Source organism: Trematomus bernacchii, unplaced genomic scaffold, assembly GCF_902827165.1.
Source record: "Trematomus bernacchii unplaced genomic scaffold, fTreBer1.1, whole genome shotgun sequence".
Classification (NCBI taxonomy): Eukaryota; Metazoa; Chordata; class Actinopteri; order Perciformes; family Nototheniidae; genus Trematomus; species Trematomus bernacchii.
The window spans coordinates 4,412,822-4,431,741 of record NW_022987720.1 but is presented as its reverse complement, the minus strand read 5'-3'; the positions used below and the strand labels follow the sequence as shown (position 1 = coordinate 4,431,741).

The window sequence follows — 18,920 nt, the reverse complement described above, 5'->3', positions numbered from 1 at the left end:
CTCACCACTATGACTTGTACTCTCTCATCCACACACACAACTGTTTGTGAAGCAGGAATGCAGTGGAGGTGTACCAGTATTGTGGTGTATTACATTACAGGAACTCTCATTAAATGCCAATACTTCAATCTGCATGAAATTAATAAAATATTTCAGAGAAAAAGTTAAAACCTTGACATAATACAGATGTATTGGTTTTAATCTATGAATGTATATGTTACTGTGTAGGAGGTGCTACAATTGTGTGGTTTTACACTATGATCTGTTAATTTAAGGCAAATCAATGCTATTCAATGCCATGGTATACATGAAGATGCAACCTTTGTGACGCTTTTAATGTTACACTTTCATCAAGATGGTTCGAGGAAGGTAGGCTACTGAGTCAAGTTACAGTAACTGAGGCGATATTCTGGATGGTTTCAGTTTCAATCTATTGTTTTATTGTGTCAGTTTATACAAAGGACAATATGGCCAGCTTTTTAATTGATTAGGTTTCTTTGCTGCTTTGTAAATAGATTAGTTGTTAAGGAAAATCTGACTATCCCTCACTATAGTAACAAGTGATGCCACAGCTGCAGTCCCCGCCCACCTTAAGGCTCCGTTGCTGAGCAACGAGAAACTTTGAAGAGCAGAGACATAACCAAACAAATGTACCCCCGGCAAGCTACCTGACTTTTTGGTTCTTTGTACATTTGCTTGCAGGTTTATTTTACCAGGGGCAATGTCTAAGGCAACACTCAAGAAAAAGGAGACCTCCAGTAAAGTCTCTTTATCCGAACGACCGACTGAGTGAGTTCGGATAATGTTAGCAATCGGGCGTTAATTAAGACCAGCTGTTGTTAGCATTAACGTGAGCGTTAGCAGCATATCAGCAAACAACTAAGCTAACGTTAGCATTCAGTATGTACTAATCGAGACACCATACTTTATTAACTGTGGCTGAATTAATGGTTTTATGAATGGTTCACAAATATGTACTATCTATCTGTTTCCGCAGAGGTGGGAGAAGTACTTCCTGTGCTTAAGTAAAAGTACCAGAGTGTAGGAATACTCGTTTCAAGTAAAAGTCCTGAATTCCAAATGTTACTCAAATAAAAATACAAAAGTATTAGCTTTAAATTCAGAATAATAAATAGTATATGTTTTGATTATAATTATTGATGCATTGATTAGAGTGTTATCAAAGCTGGGAAAGGTGCACCAAATGTTACTTACTTTATTTACTGCAGGGTAGCTTGTGAATGTTACTGAAGGTGTAACAAAAGTCTTATTTACTGTAAGTGTTGATTTTATTTCACATCATTAATCCAAATCTGCAAAGTAACTAAATCTATTAAATACATGTAGTGTAAAAGTACATGATTTACTTCTGAATTGAATTGTGGTAGAAGTACAAAGAAGCTAACAATTGAAATACTCAACAAAAGTACCTAAATTACCTAAAATGGTCCCTAAGTTCAGTACTTGAGTATATGTAGTTCGTTACTTTGAGCCAATGTGTTTCTGTACGTCAAAACCTCAAGTAATCACTTTAGAAAAGATGTCACTACATCGCATATGGCATGACAAAAACAGGGTTATACTGGACTGAATGTCTGGTACAGTACTGGCACATTTTTTTGCTAAATATTGCCAAAAAAAATAAAATAAGCTTACACATTTAATGAATAGTTTATATGTCATTATTTCAGAGCATCGTCCGTAGGAGCAACTTCCTATGAGAGCCTTGGAGGTGTTTGGAGATGCAGGTTTCCCATTTGGCCCGAGTGGAATGACTCAGAAGTCAACCTGGAGAAATGGGACTCAAGTAAAGGAGCTGATGGAAACTCGAACAAGAGTCCCAATGCTGTAAATCTGGAGTATACAATTGTTGTTTTGTATATTGATATATTGGTGTACTGTTCAGTGTACTATCAAAAAAGTGTTTTATTTCACTATACAACTAAATGTATCTTTATTCTTTGTTTTTGTTGTGTTTCCGTATCAAATTAACTTTTTTTGCTTTTTCTTTAGCATTTTTTTGAAGATCCTGAGGGAAAAATATCCCTGCCTCCATCTGTGAAAGTGCACTCCTGGAAACGTCCTACAGAGTTTATTGTCAAGGTAACATCATGTGTAGTACCAAAATGACAGGTATTCTATTGCACTGTATAATGATAAACATACGCTTAGAAGGTCTGTTTTAGTATATCGGATCTAGTGGTTAAAATAGGAAACAATAATAAACAGGAGAAAGCACATTGGTCATGAAGGTATACAGTACACATATAAATTAGAAAAATGATTTAATGTCAACTCGCATGAAAAAACAATTTCACTTCTTTCATATTACTTAATGGTTTCAATTTAGCTAGGGCTTCAATTTTCTGATATCACTGGAAATTAAATGTACAGTATATGTATAAAAAAAATAACCAGTTTTAAAGTCACTTGTCATTTATGTCCCCCTTTTTGTAGATAACAATGACAAATAGACTACATATACTTGCAGAAAGTATTCGTTTTCTAATTAAACATGTCAGGGGAATTACTCTAAGTAGCTGTTTGTTGCAGCCATTAGCTGTATTGGCAAAGTGTATTTCTTTGCCACATAATGTGAAATGCAATGTAATGTAATGTAATGTAGTTAAGGATATCTTCTCTGTAGTCACCTCCAATATAGTTTTAATTTAATCACTCCGATTTTCTGTTCCCCCTCTCTCAGTGCAGTATTAAGCTATTTTTGCAAACTCCCTGCTTTTACATTTAGTCCTTGCCAGGTAAAAAGCTGCCTTTCCACTCAAGATGCCGAAAGCATTTAATTAATTTCATACAAGAGGAACACGGGATAAACACAAAAGCAATCAGCTATGCAGACGCAGGCGAGGCTCTACTGTGAAACTCTCTTCATTAGTCTATAGCGGTCCTTATTTACAGAGCTGTGTTATTGACGGAAATATTTTCAAGTTTGGTTCCCTCTTAGAGTTGCTGTGACGTCTCGAGAGAACACAACCTTAATTGACCTTCAGCTGATCTCTCTCCCCACCATCTGACCCATTTAATCAGTTTTAATTAGTAACATGGTAGAATATATTAACTTCATATTGAAATATTCATTGCAGACACAGTCTTGGGAGTATCATGGTGAGGTTAGACCAGTTGAGGACCTTTTGAGGAGGAGAGAAGTGTTAAGTGGGTTACATATTCATGTCAATTATAAACAGATGACGCAAGATGGCCAATGTGTGCATTTATAATGACTAGTTATGATGTGTAGAAATACAACCACACACTGTAAAATATTCTGAGTGCATAAAGCTTTTCTGTCAGTCATCTGGCTGTGAAAGTTTTCTTTATTTAATTGTTATATTATATATTGCAATCTTCTATTTTAGGGTATCACAGTTGTTGAGAATCCAATGACCTTTGAACTGATCTCCCCAAATGATCATCTGATTTGCAGTGAGGTTTGTTTTCAATTGTTATTTCTTCTTTTCTATAAAGCATTGCACTGACTTTTCACTAACCAGTATTGATCAGCACTTGAATAGTGTAATTCAGATGTCAGACAGGGTGACGTTTGAATGACAGAGTGAATTACACTTGGGTAATGCAATGCCCTATTGATTTTGTGAATGATATTGAAAGAGATTTAAAGGTTGATAGTCGGTTAACTCATGATAATGTTTCTCTTCCTTCTCTACTCTACTCTTAGCTGATGAGGTGGATCATCAGTGAGATATATATAGTTTGGACGCTGCATAACAATTCAGATACAAAACAAGATATTTGGAGACCTTGGGATCCCATCTACTCGCTGTGTAAGGTGGGCAGAGGTCATGTGCCACTCTACAACAACTATGGAAAATACCTGGTCAGACTCTACTGGATGGTGAGCCTGACACACACACATACACACAAACATCCACCTACTCTTAGTCTATTTAAAAAGTAGTTTTTAAGAAAACTACATTTCTGACATGCAGGTGAAGTCATTGCTTCTCAATGCCTCTTTGTTATTAACATTTTAGAGGCACACTTGAGGCAATGGATGACTTAAGATTGCATTGTATTGTTTAGCAGGCCCCATGAAAGAGGAATGGGGATTGACTAAGGGTTGGAGCGGGGGGGAGGGATGAGAAAGCCTTATCCACTCAGAGCTCAGATCAATCAGTCTCACTACTGTGCCATAAGTGGACGGGCTTCATATTGCCTGACGAGTAGATAAGGTTGACAGGAGTCAGCTTGCTTCATAGAAGTCATGTTCAAAATTGAGTATCCACGCCAAGTAAGATCATGAGAGCAGGCACAACCATGGTAGGGCTTTATGTCATTCAAATAGATTTTATTTAAGTGTTAAGATATTTCTGGTGTTTCCCTTTTGATCAAAGACCATCATTGCATTGGGATACATCTTGATATTGTTGGTCTGGTTGTTTCAGTATGTGTGTTGCTTGCCACAGATCTGTAAGTAGTGGACACTAAATCATTGTGTCATTTCAGAAAGGAAACTTCTTCCAGCACAACAATTTGGGTCAACGAGGAAGTGAAAAAAGAGAGAGAGCTAAAATTGATGGTGTTCTGTAGCACTGTGACTCTTGCCTTGACAAACAAGCATGACACGGTTGTAGGCAGCAGTCCCCGTGCCAACCATAGCACGCTAACAGATGGTTGTTGAGATGGCATTAAGCACCCAGCCCCCATTCATCCTTCCTGCTTCCTCCCATGTTATTGCTCATAGGCTACTCTCTTATCTACTGCTCATATGATTCCTTATTGTTCCAATTCACACCAGTCTTCTTTTCTCCTTCACGCCGCTGTGAATACCCATTCCATTCCCATTTTCTCAGCCCGTTTTTGTTCAGTCCCTCAGCTCCGTCTCTCCTTTCCGCCTCTTCTTCCTCTCTCCTCTTACTTGCCCTTTCACGCTGTATTTTACCCCGTCTCCGAACACATCCAGCTCTTCCTCGGGGCGATGGTTTGACAAGAAAGTAGAAGAACAAGCAAGAAAGAAAGTCTGCTCGCCCACTCTGTATACAGTTATGCTAGGGCACACTGATTTGTAAGGAGAGGCACAGCTGTGATCAGTCAGTCAGATTATGACCTGCTTTTTCTTACAAGCAGTGTGAAACTCCCCCAGACGGCCAGTAAACAGACCACACCACAGGCAGCATGTAATAATCCTTGACACCAAACAGGTTGCAAGGTAGCTGATGCTAGGAGAGGTGTGGAAATGTCCTCGGATCAGATTTTGAGGTCACGTGTTACCCATTGCGCTTTGAGGAAAAATGTGATCTGAGTGACACCTGTGGCACATTTAGAAATGGAGGAGAAATCCAAGAAATTACCTCGGCAGTGAATATGTCCAGGGCTAGTATCAGTCTAGGGCTGGCCAATCACATCAGTTCCTCTTATTTCCTTTAAATGCAGTTGTTTTCCTAACCACAATGTACTGACTGTTTAAACGAGTTAGGCAATCTTTCCCTAGCATGAACCATTTTTTCAGTCAGAAAGATTTAGGGTCAAGGAATTCACTGTAAATTGTTATTAAGTTAATTTGAACAATTAATATAAAACACTTCAGTACAGATTAATTGAAACCTGTTAATGTACATGAGCATTAGATCAGTGGTTGATGATGCTGCCTGTGTTGTCATGAAGGTATCAGCAGAATCAAAGTGAGATTTGTAAGGTTATGAAAGCTGCCTAACACACTGATACACATTTTATTGGATGTTACTAGTCAGCTGATGATCAGCAAGATGAGGCATTAATGAGCATATGATTTAACAGCTGATAACTAATCAGCCGATGTCAGTGCCATTTCAGTATAGGCCTGAAGGCATTGCTCCATTCTGGTCTCAGAAGCTCTCATTTCCAAATGTGAACATACAGCAGCTCAAATATCAGTGCAAAAAGCACCATTCGATCAGCTTTACAAATATACTGTGAGATGATGCCTCTTTTAAGATGATTATTTTGTGTGTAATTATGGAGTTTTATGTTCTGGAACACAGCTGCAGTATCTAATTGTGCCACTCTAAGGAACTTAAAAAATATAAAATGTTGAATTATTTAGTTCATTTGCTTTGATTACACGTCCTCACTCACTGTTTGTTCTTTCCTTGTTTTCAGGGTTGTTGGAGGAAGATAACAGTAGATGATTCAATGCCATTTGATGAAGAAAACAACTTGCTTCTCCCAGCCTCCACCTGTCAGTCAGAGCTGTGGCCAATGTTGTTGGCTAAGGCTCTCATTAAGGTGGCCAACACAAAGTGAGTTACCGTACATTCCAGCAGAAACTACATAAGCGTCTCAGTACTGCCGCAAGGAGTTGAGAAACATTTCTAATAGTCTTAAAGTAAGAGGGCTGAGGAACAGACTCCAGCTTATTCCAAGTTTATTCAAACTATGCACCCTAACTCAAATTAGACCACCTTAAAAATGCACTATGCATATTTACCCATTATACTATTTACACTTTACACTAAGCCTGCCTAAGTAAAGCAGTGTTAAGGATGGTACCATTACCCAATTTCATTAGAGTAATTTGCAATGAACAAAATAAAGGTAGGATATTGAACTTACTGTGATTTTTTTTAAATTATTATTTTTAACATTTTGACCCTGCCAGATCAAATCAGATTAAAAAAGTATTCATGATCACAGTGTAAAAGATACCTAATGTTTCATGCTGAACTATTGGGGACATTTTTTAAAAGCTGACGTGTTAACACCTGATGAAGTAAACTAAACTACTTAAAGCTCGTACACTTGCACTAGAACCCCTTAAAGTGTGTTTTGCTGAGTTGCCACCAAACCTTCATGTGACCTACTCTCTGCCTTGGGGCTGTCTTGAGTTCGGTGACAGACAGGCGTTATGTGTGTCTGTGATGGGGCAGCATGGCGTGTGTAAAGGTGGCTGTTCCAGTGTTCACAAAAGGTCGAGACATAAATGTTTTATCCAAGACAGGAAACAAAGGAGTCTTTTTCCTTGCAAATTATTTATGAACCATAGTGAAAGTTCTTCGTACTGAAATAGTCCCAAACTTTGCCCAGGTGTCTGCTGGGGCTCATATGAAAGGATGTAGTCTTTTTTTAAACAAAAAGATTAGTTTTAAGGCTCCATCACCTTTGTGTCGAGCAGCTTTTTAAGATTTGTACTGCTTATGTGCTTTGGCATTACTCATCTAGTTGTATTGATTTCACTTTCTCTTGTATCATGACTGTGGACTGGACAGGTTGGCCACAGGATCCCAAGAGGGCCAATTAGAGCTGCTGCAGGCATCTGTTTCAACTGAGAATAGTGTGCGAAGGACACACACTCACACACACACCAGAAAATTGGTTAAAGCGACTTCAATTATAATTGCGTTACACATACGACACATTTCAAAATGAAGAATATAAGATCAGCCTGTCCCTTTGACAGTCAGTCAAACAGACGGCAGAAAAAGTCCAGGCTGGTTATGATAACACCAAACACTTTTTACTTGTTGACCTATATGAGCTTTGAATGGTGCCTTAAATGGTCAAATTGTGTTAATCAATTATTTTGTAACTAGAGTCAATTTGAACATCCTATTGTTTTGGCATTCTTTGTTATGGATTATTGTCACAAACATCTTGTTTAAAATGTTACCTTGTTTTCTTCTCTGGTGTCAGTACTAAACATGATGCTAAAATCAAGACGTAAAACAAGAGGAAGTGCTAATAATTTTTGTTTCATTGTCATTAGTTAACGCAATTTAGTGGGAAACATGTTTGTGATTTCACATTGAAACCATAACATCACAGGTTTCATTTTAGAACTGTTTCAATGCCACTATAGGAAGTCTCTAGTTTGTCTTTTTCTTACAGTTTTTTGTGTATTTGATTCCCAGTGTAACGTCAGAGGCCAGCAGGGAGATGGGTGAGTTCAGCTTTATCCAAACCCTCACTGGCTGGATCCCAGAAATCCGTCCTTTAAGGTAAGGTCCTGATTGGTCTGATCCACTCTTGTACCTCTGTCTTCTGCATCACTTCCTAAATCCATAGATAAGTGACTTACATAATTGTGCCTATGTTAATGCCGTTGATAATCTTTCTTTGCTGCTATCCCACCCAAAGTGGGACTATCTAATATCTGATAGTTTATAACATCAAAGGCTGTGGCAATCACACAGTTTGACAAGCAGTGAATTCTTCCTGTCAAATATACCATTTTATAGAATCTACTGTAGCAAAGAAAGAAAAATGTGCATCTGTCTACAATGGTATGGAAAGTCACACTTTGGGAGAAACTATTGAGAAACAAGCAGATTTATAATGAAGGAGAGGAGTGGAGAATCCCGGCTTGTCAGTGATGGAACTTCAGTAGGGCAACAGTGTTTAGGAGTGGAGCTGGGTGGTGTTATTCTCTGTAGCTCAGCAGGTTAGCTGCTGTTAGTGTGTGTCTGGGGAATCCATCAACACGTTCAGGGGCTGTACATGTTTGTGTTACGAATTGATTCGTGACACGTGGGTCTGCAGTCCCATGTGCACGTACAGTACACACACATTCTCCCACACCCCCACACATCACACACATACTGTACATACATACAATTCTATTTACAACATCTGCTACCATTTCAATTGACAAAAATGCAATTATACCTATATTGTGGCCACAACATTCTAATTTCTGTTCTGTAAAATATTAATGGTCGTGTTGAGTGTTTTGCTTGTGTACTACTAGCATGATATAGTGGCAGCTGTTTGGCATAAGAAGAATTGTGATTTTCATTATTCTGGTTAATGCTAACAATTAGCACAGAGGAGAAGTTTTTGTAACCCAGAAAACTGTACTCGTTTTTTGGTCAAAATGATGCCCTGGTGCATCATTTTCAACCACTGGACTGTCTCTACCTTCCACAACTGCTGAGCTAACAAGATGGAGGAACTATTTTACCAACAATATGTCTATGCCCTCTTATGGAGATACATTCAGTATTCAAAAAGAAGTGCAGGCTGCAGTTCAAGCAAAGAGTAGATGTCCTCCTCACATTAGAATGACAGGATCAGGCTGAAAATCCATAAAGTAAACCTTTAAGCTAACAACACAGTGATGTTCTTCAAAGAAAATAACATGACCTCATACTATACCTTTGAGTTGCTTATCACACATAACAATAGTGCTCACTTATTCTGGTACACTAACTTGCTTTACCATACTTTCAGCAAGTGTACTGAGATGACCCACACATCTGGCATTGTAAGGAGGCTAGGAACCTGTTTCAATGTCATTCTTCACTGGTTTCTAACACGCATATGTTAGATTGTGTCAGTGAGGTTGTGTTTCATTTAGGTCTCTGTTTTGATTTGCATTTGAAGGTCTTCATGCTTTAAAATAGTTTTAAAAGCATTATGTAAAGCATTTTGCATTGCCTTTGTGGATGAAATGTGCTATACAAATAAACTTGCCTTGCCTGCAGAAGCTAAATGTATTCTAAATAATGATGTAAGAACTGCAGCCCATTGTATTGCAAATAGGGGGATGTATACAGTAACAGGAACAGAAACTGCAGTAGTCTCAGTGCTAAGACAGTGTGAAGAAATGGTAGACTTCATCTGTTAAGGCAGAAGTCATTGTGTTGAGAGCTGACTGCTTGCTCAAAACATTTTGTATTGGAAGCAAAATAAATTACAGTCAAATCCATCTTAAAAATGCAGGTGTTTTCAACCAAATACTATAATACTGTCGTCTATTTCCTAATCCTATTTTCTTTTACCTCCTTTCAGGTCCGTAAACCTGGGAAAAACCTGGGATTTCTTACAAGAAACCCTTCCGATATTTACATTACCGGATGAGAGTTTGCCGGGGACGAAGCTTCAGACTGCAGATTCAGCTGCAGGGAAAGATTCTAGCTTTAATGACAGCAAGAATGATCCCGCAGAGCAGGAGAAAAGTAAAGGACTGAACTGTGCCACAGTCACACACACACACAAAAGCACACAAACACAGAAAGGCATGCAATTATGCAAACATGCATACCCGGAAACATACATCTCTATTACACACTCTGCTTCCACAATAATTGAGTGAGTCAATTAAATCAATCATCCATTAGATTGAGAGCATTCGAATGCACATAATACTTACAGCTTATTACTCCATCAGTGGGCTGTTTGACAAATGATATCGATGGTCTACTACTATATGTGCTGCGCTATACTGTATGCAGTATTTGTATATATCTACAGTTTGTAAATGCACTGTGTGTGTAAATCTCTATTTTCCTCCCTCTGTATCCATAATTCAACTGCTATGGAGCGTGACAATGAATATTTCATTGTCCTACAGAAACTCAATCCTATCAATGATACCATTCTATTATTCCAGAAATACGTCATATATCTTTGCAACATTCATATTTGTTTAATGTTTTGCTGTGAGACTTGAAATACACTCCCGGCTGAAGGTCGCTCACACACATATTACAAAACACCTTCAATTCTGAGCCAGTGCTCTGCGACCTCTTTCCTGTTGTTTCAAGCATCACTTCCTGTTTTCTAAAGCTCATGTATTATGGAGCGCAGGGAGGGTTAATATGTGTATGGTGGACTATAAATAAACCAGCAGAGGGTGCAGTGGCAGGGTGAATTATTTGGTGTTCCCGCAGGGCAGAAGAGCCTCCCAAGTTAAATGTGGGTATGTGATGAAGGCAGGATTGAAACATGTCCTCAGAAAACAGTGTGTGGCTTGAAGATGTTTCAGGTCATTAACTTAGAGGGATAGAGTTTAGGCAAGGCAAGGCAAGTTTATTTATATAGCACCTTTCAACACAAAATGAAAGACATTAAGAAGTAGTGCAGTGTAAACGCATTCTAAAAAGTTTAAGCTTTATTTAGGTTGTACAATTAATTTAAAGAATCATATGTACTGAAAAACAAAATATTTAAAGTATTTAAATCAACATGATTGGGCCACAGCAGGAAGTCCTTTTCCACTCTTCCCTCTCTTGCCCTCGTATTTACCCACCTGCCCTGTTTGCCTGCAATCTGTTCCTCTGTCTCTCCTTTCATTCTGCTGATGTACAGGAATACAAGTGTTACTAACACAATGACACGTATTCCCAACATGCATTACTTCAAAAACATTTCTCCTCTAGAAAAAGGTGCTCCTCATATACATGCATGCAAAGACCAAAACACGTTCTCTCTCTGTCTCACTGTTTTTGTGCCCACTGTTGTATTCCATTGAAGTACATACATTGAAATGCATAAATCACTATGCAGCATAAGAAGCACTTCTCTGTTCAATACTTAATGCGCAGCCTTTATATCAGTCCAGCCGTGCTCTCTTCTCTACGGTCCTTCAAATTGATTTTCCATGTCTCATGGCTCATGTGCTCCTCATACCACATACTCTAAGATGCCCCATAGAAGCAGGGCCATCCATAGATAACCTACATACTCTCTTGTTGCCTTATTTATACCTGTGGAGGCCAATAGTGCTTTCAGATCTCCAGGGCTACACATTACATTACACTTTCTATCATCTTTATTAGGTTTACTTTTAGATGGCACTTAGTTTCGTTATCGTTGCATTTAATCCGAGTCAATCCATAATTTAAATTGTAGTAAATTGCACTGCGAACTGATACATTGCAAGGTGTAAAATGTCAGTCACAGAGTGTATATATATTTTGTATCCATGTTGGACTGTCTGTGTTTACTTGTGTTTCTGTGAGTTTGCATGTGGGGTTTACTTATGTCAGTTTCTTTGTGACTTCCTCAGGTACCCCTGAGGTAGTGGTGTGTGCCAGCTACTACCCTTTACAGCCACATCATAATTCCTTTGGGTTTGGACAAATGGTATGTCTTTTCTCTATCCCTGCTCTCCGCTGCTATGCATACACCTGATCATTTCATACAGATTTCTTTACTTCAGTCACACTGAAACGAGACACATTTGCGTGAAGAAATTGCTATCTTGCACACATAGACATAAATAAATATAAAGACAATTTTAAATGGCCACATTTGATCCAAGCAACTCCCACATATTAATAATTGAACACTACATTTGAGAGATTAAGATACATTTAAGTACTTTTAAAACTATCCAAGTCACTTCTGCACGTGTGCGCGAGGAGGTGCAGCAGTATGGAACATGGCTGTCCATTGCATGCATTATAAAGGCTTATTACACAGCATTGAGTTTGCAAATTCCGGAAGCTTAAGGTGTTTCAGGGCTAAAATCACGAGTTATTCCTTATTGCTAAATCCGATTGCAAAGTATCATTTGATTAGATCATCCACTGCAGGCATAATGCACGGCAAGCAGGGGCGTCGGTGGTGTGTGAGGTTGATCTAACGCTCTCTCGCTGTAATATCATTTTTTGGCATTGGCCCTATTACGCCATCATACCTCTCTTATGTAGCACAGTAATGTGAAAAATGTTCTGAAGCCCTAAAGTAAAAGTGGGCGGTGGAGATGAAACATAACAGGGCTTGTGACCGGGGGGCATGGTGTGTTCTATTTGGATGCTTCCCCTCAACAGGCTTCACTTGTTTTATTATTTATACCCATGCTAAGGCTAATTGGTGGACAGGATTTCCTTTGTGAGAGGTGTTGCATCACCTCCACTCTCTGATCTTGGGTCAAAATCCCCTTTTAACAGTTTGACGTGATTAACATGTAGAGTTGGTTACTGGTGATAGTAATTATTAATATTACCGAGTTTCACATGTTGATGGGTTGTTACTGCATGTGTATTTATATCTGTGCTTTTGTCTATGTGCGGACACACAGGCTAATTCCTCAGAGTGCCTTCGTCAGTACGGTCTCTCCTCGCTGTGCAGCCACATCGTCTTGTTGACCAGAACCCGGGCTTGCCAGCTTGAGGCACCACCCAAACCTCCACCTGTACCACAATGGAAACTCATCCGTCCGCCGAAGGAGATCAATGTCACGGATGAACCACGGAGTAAGAGAGAGACAGAGAAAGAGGCAGGAAATGAAGAAATGTTAACATTAAGTTTGGAAAAAGGTTGGAAGGGGGAAAACAGGAGGAGGATGCAGAGGAGGATATCTAACACATAGAAAAGTACAAATTGTGTGATAGAGTGTAGGTGAATGTCATAAATAAAAATGACTAGAAAGGAGAGCGAGTGCTAATGCAGGATATGTAGAACCTGCAGTACAGAGGGCATTCAGCACCACATGTTGAAATGAGAAAAGAAGGAGGATAGCTACAATATTTCTGTAATGAAAATAGCTGCTGGCTCGGGCATATCTGACATCAACTGATCTGAGTGGAGCAAAAATGTAGTCAGGAGTGTGAAAAAGCATGCTGGCATGATGTGAGAGTTCTTTTTTTCTTTTCTCTTTTTACAGAGCTTTCTTTGTCCAAACCAGAGCAGTTCATTGAGGTGGCCAGCCCTTTTCTCTCCTACAGTGTCAAGAGCAGCGCTGGCCCGATCCTGGAGCTGTGCGTACACTTTAATCATCTAAAACTTAGAAATTAAACTAGATGAGTCTTTTCTTTCTTCATGTACTTCTGCTCGTTTAACTGAATTGTATTACTTGTCCTCAGCTAACCCTTTTCTGAGCTCAATGCAGAGGAAGGAAAGCAACAAAACTGCCAATACCTGGGGAAGAAATACATATTATCATGATCATATTAGTTTTATTTATGATCTACTACTGTACCTCTGCTTCAGTTCTCCCTGCAGGAATGACATACAGTTAGCATTTGAAAAAATCTAATGATATGCGCAGTTTATTTTATTAAACATTTTTGCATTAACAATTGCACATTAGGATTGCTTTGTTCCCAGTTTACTATTACTAAACTCACTGAAAGAGATTTAAAAAAGTATTAATCACCGAACACAGCAGTTACGGTATAATACTGTTATGGTTTCATTTGATGCATATAAAGGGACATGCATGACTCATTTGTAAATGATATGGTGTATAATACTTCTAAATGTGTTACCATGAGATGTGTGTATGTCATGATCATGAAATGACCCATGTCCACATAGAGCATGACTATATCTTTGTGTAACAGAGAGGCCAGGAGGAGCGCTCAGGGGAAACAATCCCATGGATCCCCTCTGGTCTCCATCGCTGAGAGAGAGGAGACTGATTGCAGAGGAGGCCTTGAGCCTGACGCAGCTGAACGCACCACAATCAAACCAAACAGCACAACAGGCAAAATAGAGGTACATACAATTACTGGTTACTAGGGTTGATTTTTATAATCAGCCTGGGTGTGATTTGCACGTTACAGAGAATCTTCTTTTTGAGGTCACCCTTAGCCATTTATTGAAATAGTTATTGGGATCTGTGAAACCCAGTGTGATGCTATTAGTAGTAGCAGATGTCTGAATTTTGTTGCCAAATGTTTTTTCCCTCCTTTATTATTATTTTCTTGTTTCATGTTTGCCTCTCTCTCCCCTCCGTCTACTCTGTAAGTATGCAGTTGAAGGCTCATCTGAGTAGCTCTGTGTGTCAGTGACAACAAGGCTGCCATCCCCCAGTCTCAAAGTCACTTCTGTTGTCTCCCAGCCAGGCCACCACTGACCAGGGGCACATCGACTAAACACAGAACCAGTGAGAGAAGGGAGGGGGGGTTCAGAGCAGCAGCAGGGAGACAAACACAGACATAGACAAGGATAAAAAGCCAGATAAGAGGAAGAAGGAAGACAACTCTACAGACAAATTGGGACTGAAAAATGGAAAGAAGAAGACAGATGGACAGGGAGAGATGAAAGTGGAGCAGGAAACAGAGGGAGATGGGAAAAGACAATCTCTGGTGTGGTGGTGGCGGGGAACGGGGCGCGTGGGTTTCATACAGGAAGAGGTCGTGTACTGCGTTGATGAAAAAAGCAGTGCAATTAGATGGTGAGCCATCAGTGTCTGTGTCTCCTGGGGGGTTCATTATTACACTTCATTCCTAGCATACAGAGAAAAAATAGAGTTCATATTAATCGCCCTCTTGTGTAACTGTGACCAGTTATAGAGCGGTTAGGCTAGGGCAGTATGGACACACTAATTTGATTTGTCGTTTGATGTGTGTGTGCACATGCACTCATGTGTATTGGTCTGTGGATGTGTCATATGTGTGCCACATTTTTGCTTGGTGTGTTCCCGCTCTTCACAAGCACGTGGTGGCACTCGTGCTGACGGCACTGTACATTAAGTGAGATGGGGTGTTGCTGTTTAGACCCCTTCCTGTGTTTGTCTCTACTCTGGCCAAGAGTATCAATCTCTGGGCTTAACACCTAGAATATAAGAAGGCAGTGTCACATGATGTCCCTAATACCCTCATTAGCCTACTTACTCAACATTACTGTGGGTAAAAGAATTAGACCTTGGTGAAACGGTGCTGTTTTAAACTGAAATGCTTGGAATGTGGTTAATCGCTAAAGCCCCTCCGCGGTTTAAGTTGTCTTGTGCCAGATAAATACATTTCAATACTTCTTTAGCTACACTACGTCTGGGCTCTGAGATCAATGGAAATCCTTCTGCCTGCGAGCTGTGAATAGCCCAAAATATATCTTTTACTTGATTTTATTTGATATTATTCATGTAGGAAATGGGCTACACCTCAGGTGTAGATAACCTTTTGGAGAGCCAATACTTAGCTCTAGTCTGGCAGTCCAAACTAAAACCCCATAAAGTGTGGGATTATAGAAATGAGCCTTGTTCCCCCAATCGACCAAAACTGTGATCTAATCACAATAAATATAGCTTTATCGCTTTATGGCAACATATTAAAATCCGACGAGCATTGTGTGTAACATCTATCAGTCTCATTGTCCCCTTACTGTACTCAGGTAAGGGATCTAATACATATCATGCTGTGGGTGGACAGCTCATCCCATGCCTTGGAGCTTGACTCAAAGTGGTACACACTCCTATATCAACTCATCTTTATTTGTTTTTATTGGCAGTGAAAATGTTGCTAGTGGTTGAGGGAAGGTCAAGTGTGCCTCCCTATCACCATGCCTCTTTCCGTCTGTCTGGGTCTCTGGGTACTTATTCAAATAAGTTGTGACTCACACACAGAGACACACACTCACTGTGACTCATCAGAAAGTCTTGGCGGGGGTTGCTGCAAAGTTACACGACACAAAGACATCATTCCTATTCAGAGTAAACTACTGGACATTCACCAGGGATGTTCCTCAAGGGAACTTTGTTTAAGACAAGAACTTCAAATATAGGGGCCTCGAGGAAAGTTTGTTTAGTCGATACAGGTGTAGCACTTCTTGCACTTGAATTTATCTTGTGTTTTTAAAGCAGCAGTGAAGCCTTTTTCCTGGCAACATCATCTCTCGCATGGCGCAGACAGAACAATGTAGTATCTGAAGGATTTGACAATGACTTATTAGCTATTTTTCTTTATTGTGTTGGGCAGACAAGCATGAAATCACAGCTGTTGAGTAATCCCCATCCAAGAGAAGTAACATGCTCAACAACATAATAACTCTTCATCCGACAGTGGAATTATATTGGAGCTGGTTTTTCCTGGTGGTGTTTTTAGCAGGAGAGATGCAGTTCTTGTCACATTAAACCGGGTCTCGTGTCCTGTGGTGTACGGCGAGAGTGGCTCAACACCACAGCTGGCATGGAATCACTAGAGGGCGGATGCGTTTCTCTGGCAGTGTTACTCCATCAGCAACTCCCTGTTCATCCCTCTCTCTCTCTCTCTCTCTCTCTCTCTCTCTCTCTCTCTCTCTCTCTCTCTCTCTCTCTCTCTCTCTCTCTCTCTCTCTCTCTCTCTCTCTCTCTCTCTCTCTCTCTCTCTCTCTCTGTCCCTTTAGGTTACTGCAGAGGACAGGCAGAAGGACAACGATGACATATCCAATGGTAAAAACGGTTTATTTGCACTGCTGGTCCCAACATTCATGTTGAAAGTAATCCACACTGTATCAGTACACAAGATCACATTCCCAAGGTCAAATATTATGATGCCAGATTGGGTAGATGGTCATTGATATTGTTTTATTCTTTATGATGAATGGAGGCAATATCTTCGAGTTGCATTAAACAGCATCTTTGTAGAGTAGTCCAATTCATGAGATTGGACATTTTTCATATCTCGCCTTCTCTCCCTCCATCTTTCTATCCATGCTTCCATCAGTTGACCAAGTCACTTTGAAGAAGATGGGACTGTGAAATTATGCCTTATGACAACTAGCCAATTCCCTGCCTTCTCTCTGCCCCCGTTTAGTTGCTTAGTAACACCTGCAGTTTGAGCTAGCATACCACATAGCTCAGCAGCAGAGACACTGACCCCTGACGCCTCAGCTTTCTGATCAGACATTTCGCTTCAAGAAGAGCCTGGGGGCAGAGCAACGGTGTCTGTGTGTGCGGGTGTGTGTGTTTTATGGGTGGAGTGTGTGTGACTGTGTGCACGTCTATGACTTTGCTCTGCATGCATTGAGATTGTGTGAGTCAGTGAGTGGGAGTATGGATGTGCATGTGTGCTTAAACTATGCCATTATGTGGGAGTTTGGCCAATTCGACTCACTGTGTTTAAGATAATGATTTGAGTCTCGGAATACTTGATATGAGTCACAAGAGGAAAGGCATTTTGCTTCTTGCAGCATTTTTATAAAGGAGATTTCACAGGCAATTCAGTGTCTATCTGGTAAGCGTGGCATGAGACACAACAGTAAAACTGAGATTTTACTCAGCCTTATGAGGACATGTTTTTTTATTTATTTACATACTGCAGGAGTTATACTGAATAAATGTATAAATATAAATACATTTAAAAAATACATTTGCTACCTTACAACAGATGTCTAACTAAACAAAATGTTTTTATCATTAACACTCACAATCACAAATTAACCTCCCCTCCAGATCGACCCAAAACTGCATTGGAGGATCGTTTAACTGCGGACCCCACGACTCCCGTCAATCCCATCCTGCAGGAGACCTGGGTGGACCTGGATGACTTTGCCAAATGCTTTCAGTGAGACACAGAGACAAATATTTACTGCAAACAGACTGTACCAATAGAGAAACAAATGAACACGTTGGTTGAGGTGCCTAAGAAATACGTGATAATGTTTCTAATTGCTTTTTATTTACTAAGCTCATAAATAACTGGCATTCATTTATACATTTCTTCCAGGACCCTCTTGGTTTTCCATACACCACAATGCTTCCCACATCGGATCCACAAATCTAATTTTAAGGTATAGTTTACATCATCACAAAACAATCTAGTGACTACTTTGTGCATCTTTACAATTTACTGCTGGTTCTTGCTGTCAGTTTTGTACTTGTCGTTATGAATATAGCTGTTTGTTTTCACAGAGCACCGTCCTGCCCAAAACTGCAACAGGCACCAACTGTACTGGGTCAGCTACTAACATCACTGGATCCATTCCTTTGATATCTGCTGTAGCAAGCCCTGAAGTACACACATGCAAACACACACACACACACACACACACACACACACACACACACACACACACACACACACACACACACACACACACACACACACACACACACATGTACCAATTGCACATAAGCACACATTTTGCCATCTACCATACGATTCAACCAATTCGGGGTTCATAGTACCCACACATGTTTGCTTAGTTCTCATGGAGATGGCTCTGTTGTCATGTGTGGAACTTTTGTCACATTCTTGGCATCTGGCTAGTTAGTAAACTTTGAATTAATAGTGTTTTTGTCAACCCAATATTTCCAATTCAGAACATGCAATTAAGGAATCTATTTAGTTCTTAAATAAGCATGCATTACATAAACACACCTGTGCAGTTGTATGAGTGAACATATGCAAGTGTGTGTGTGTGTGTGTCTTAAATGTCTGTGTGTGTTTATACGCCTGTGTGTATAGAGTACTGAGTCTGCTTGTCACTCTGAACACGTATGCATGCTCTCCCTCTTTTCTTGTTCCCTATCTGTCTTTTTT

At 39.8% G+C, this 18,920-nt stretch overlaps 1 protein-coding gene across 1 annotated transcript in view; it reads left to right on the top strand.

Moving 5' to 3' along the window:
* The first annotated feature begins 699 nt into the window (after window positions 1-699).
* The window catches only part of adgb (androglobin), a 37,226-nt gene continuing 19,005 nt past the window's right edge, over window positions 700-18,920 (top strand). The window contains 16 exon segments of the mRNA XM_034143674.1: window positions 700-789; window positions 1,692-1,848; window positions 2,014-2,103; window positions 3,375-3,446; window positions 3,695-3,871; window positions 6,115-6,254; window positions 7,863-7,949; window positions 9,742-9,908; window positions 11,741-11,817; window positions 12,758-12,932; window positions 13,343-13,436; window positions 14,022-14,175; window positions 16,783-16,828; window positions 17,831-17,942; window positions 18,105-18,168; window positions 18,290-18,391. Of these exon segments, the coding sequence (XP_033999565.1) occupies window positions 722-789; window positions 1,692-1,848; window positions 2,014-2,103; window positions 3,375-3,446; window positions 3,695-3,871; window positions 6,115-6,254; window positions 7,863-7,949; window positions 9,742-9,908; window positions 11,741-11,817; window positions 12,758-12,932; window positions 13,343-13,436; window positions 14,022-14,175; window positions 16,783-16,828; window positions 17,831-17,942; window positions 18,105-18,168; window positions 18,290-18,391 (1,782 nt within the window). The 5' untranslated portion in view covers window positions 700-721.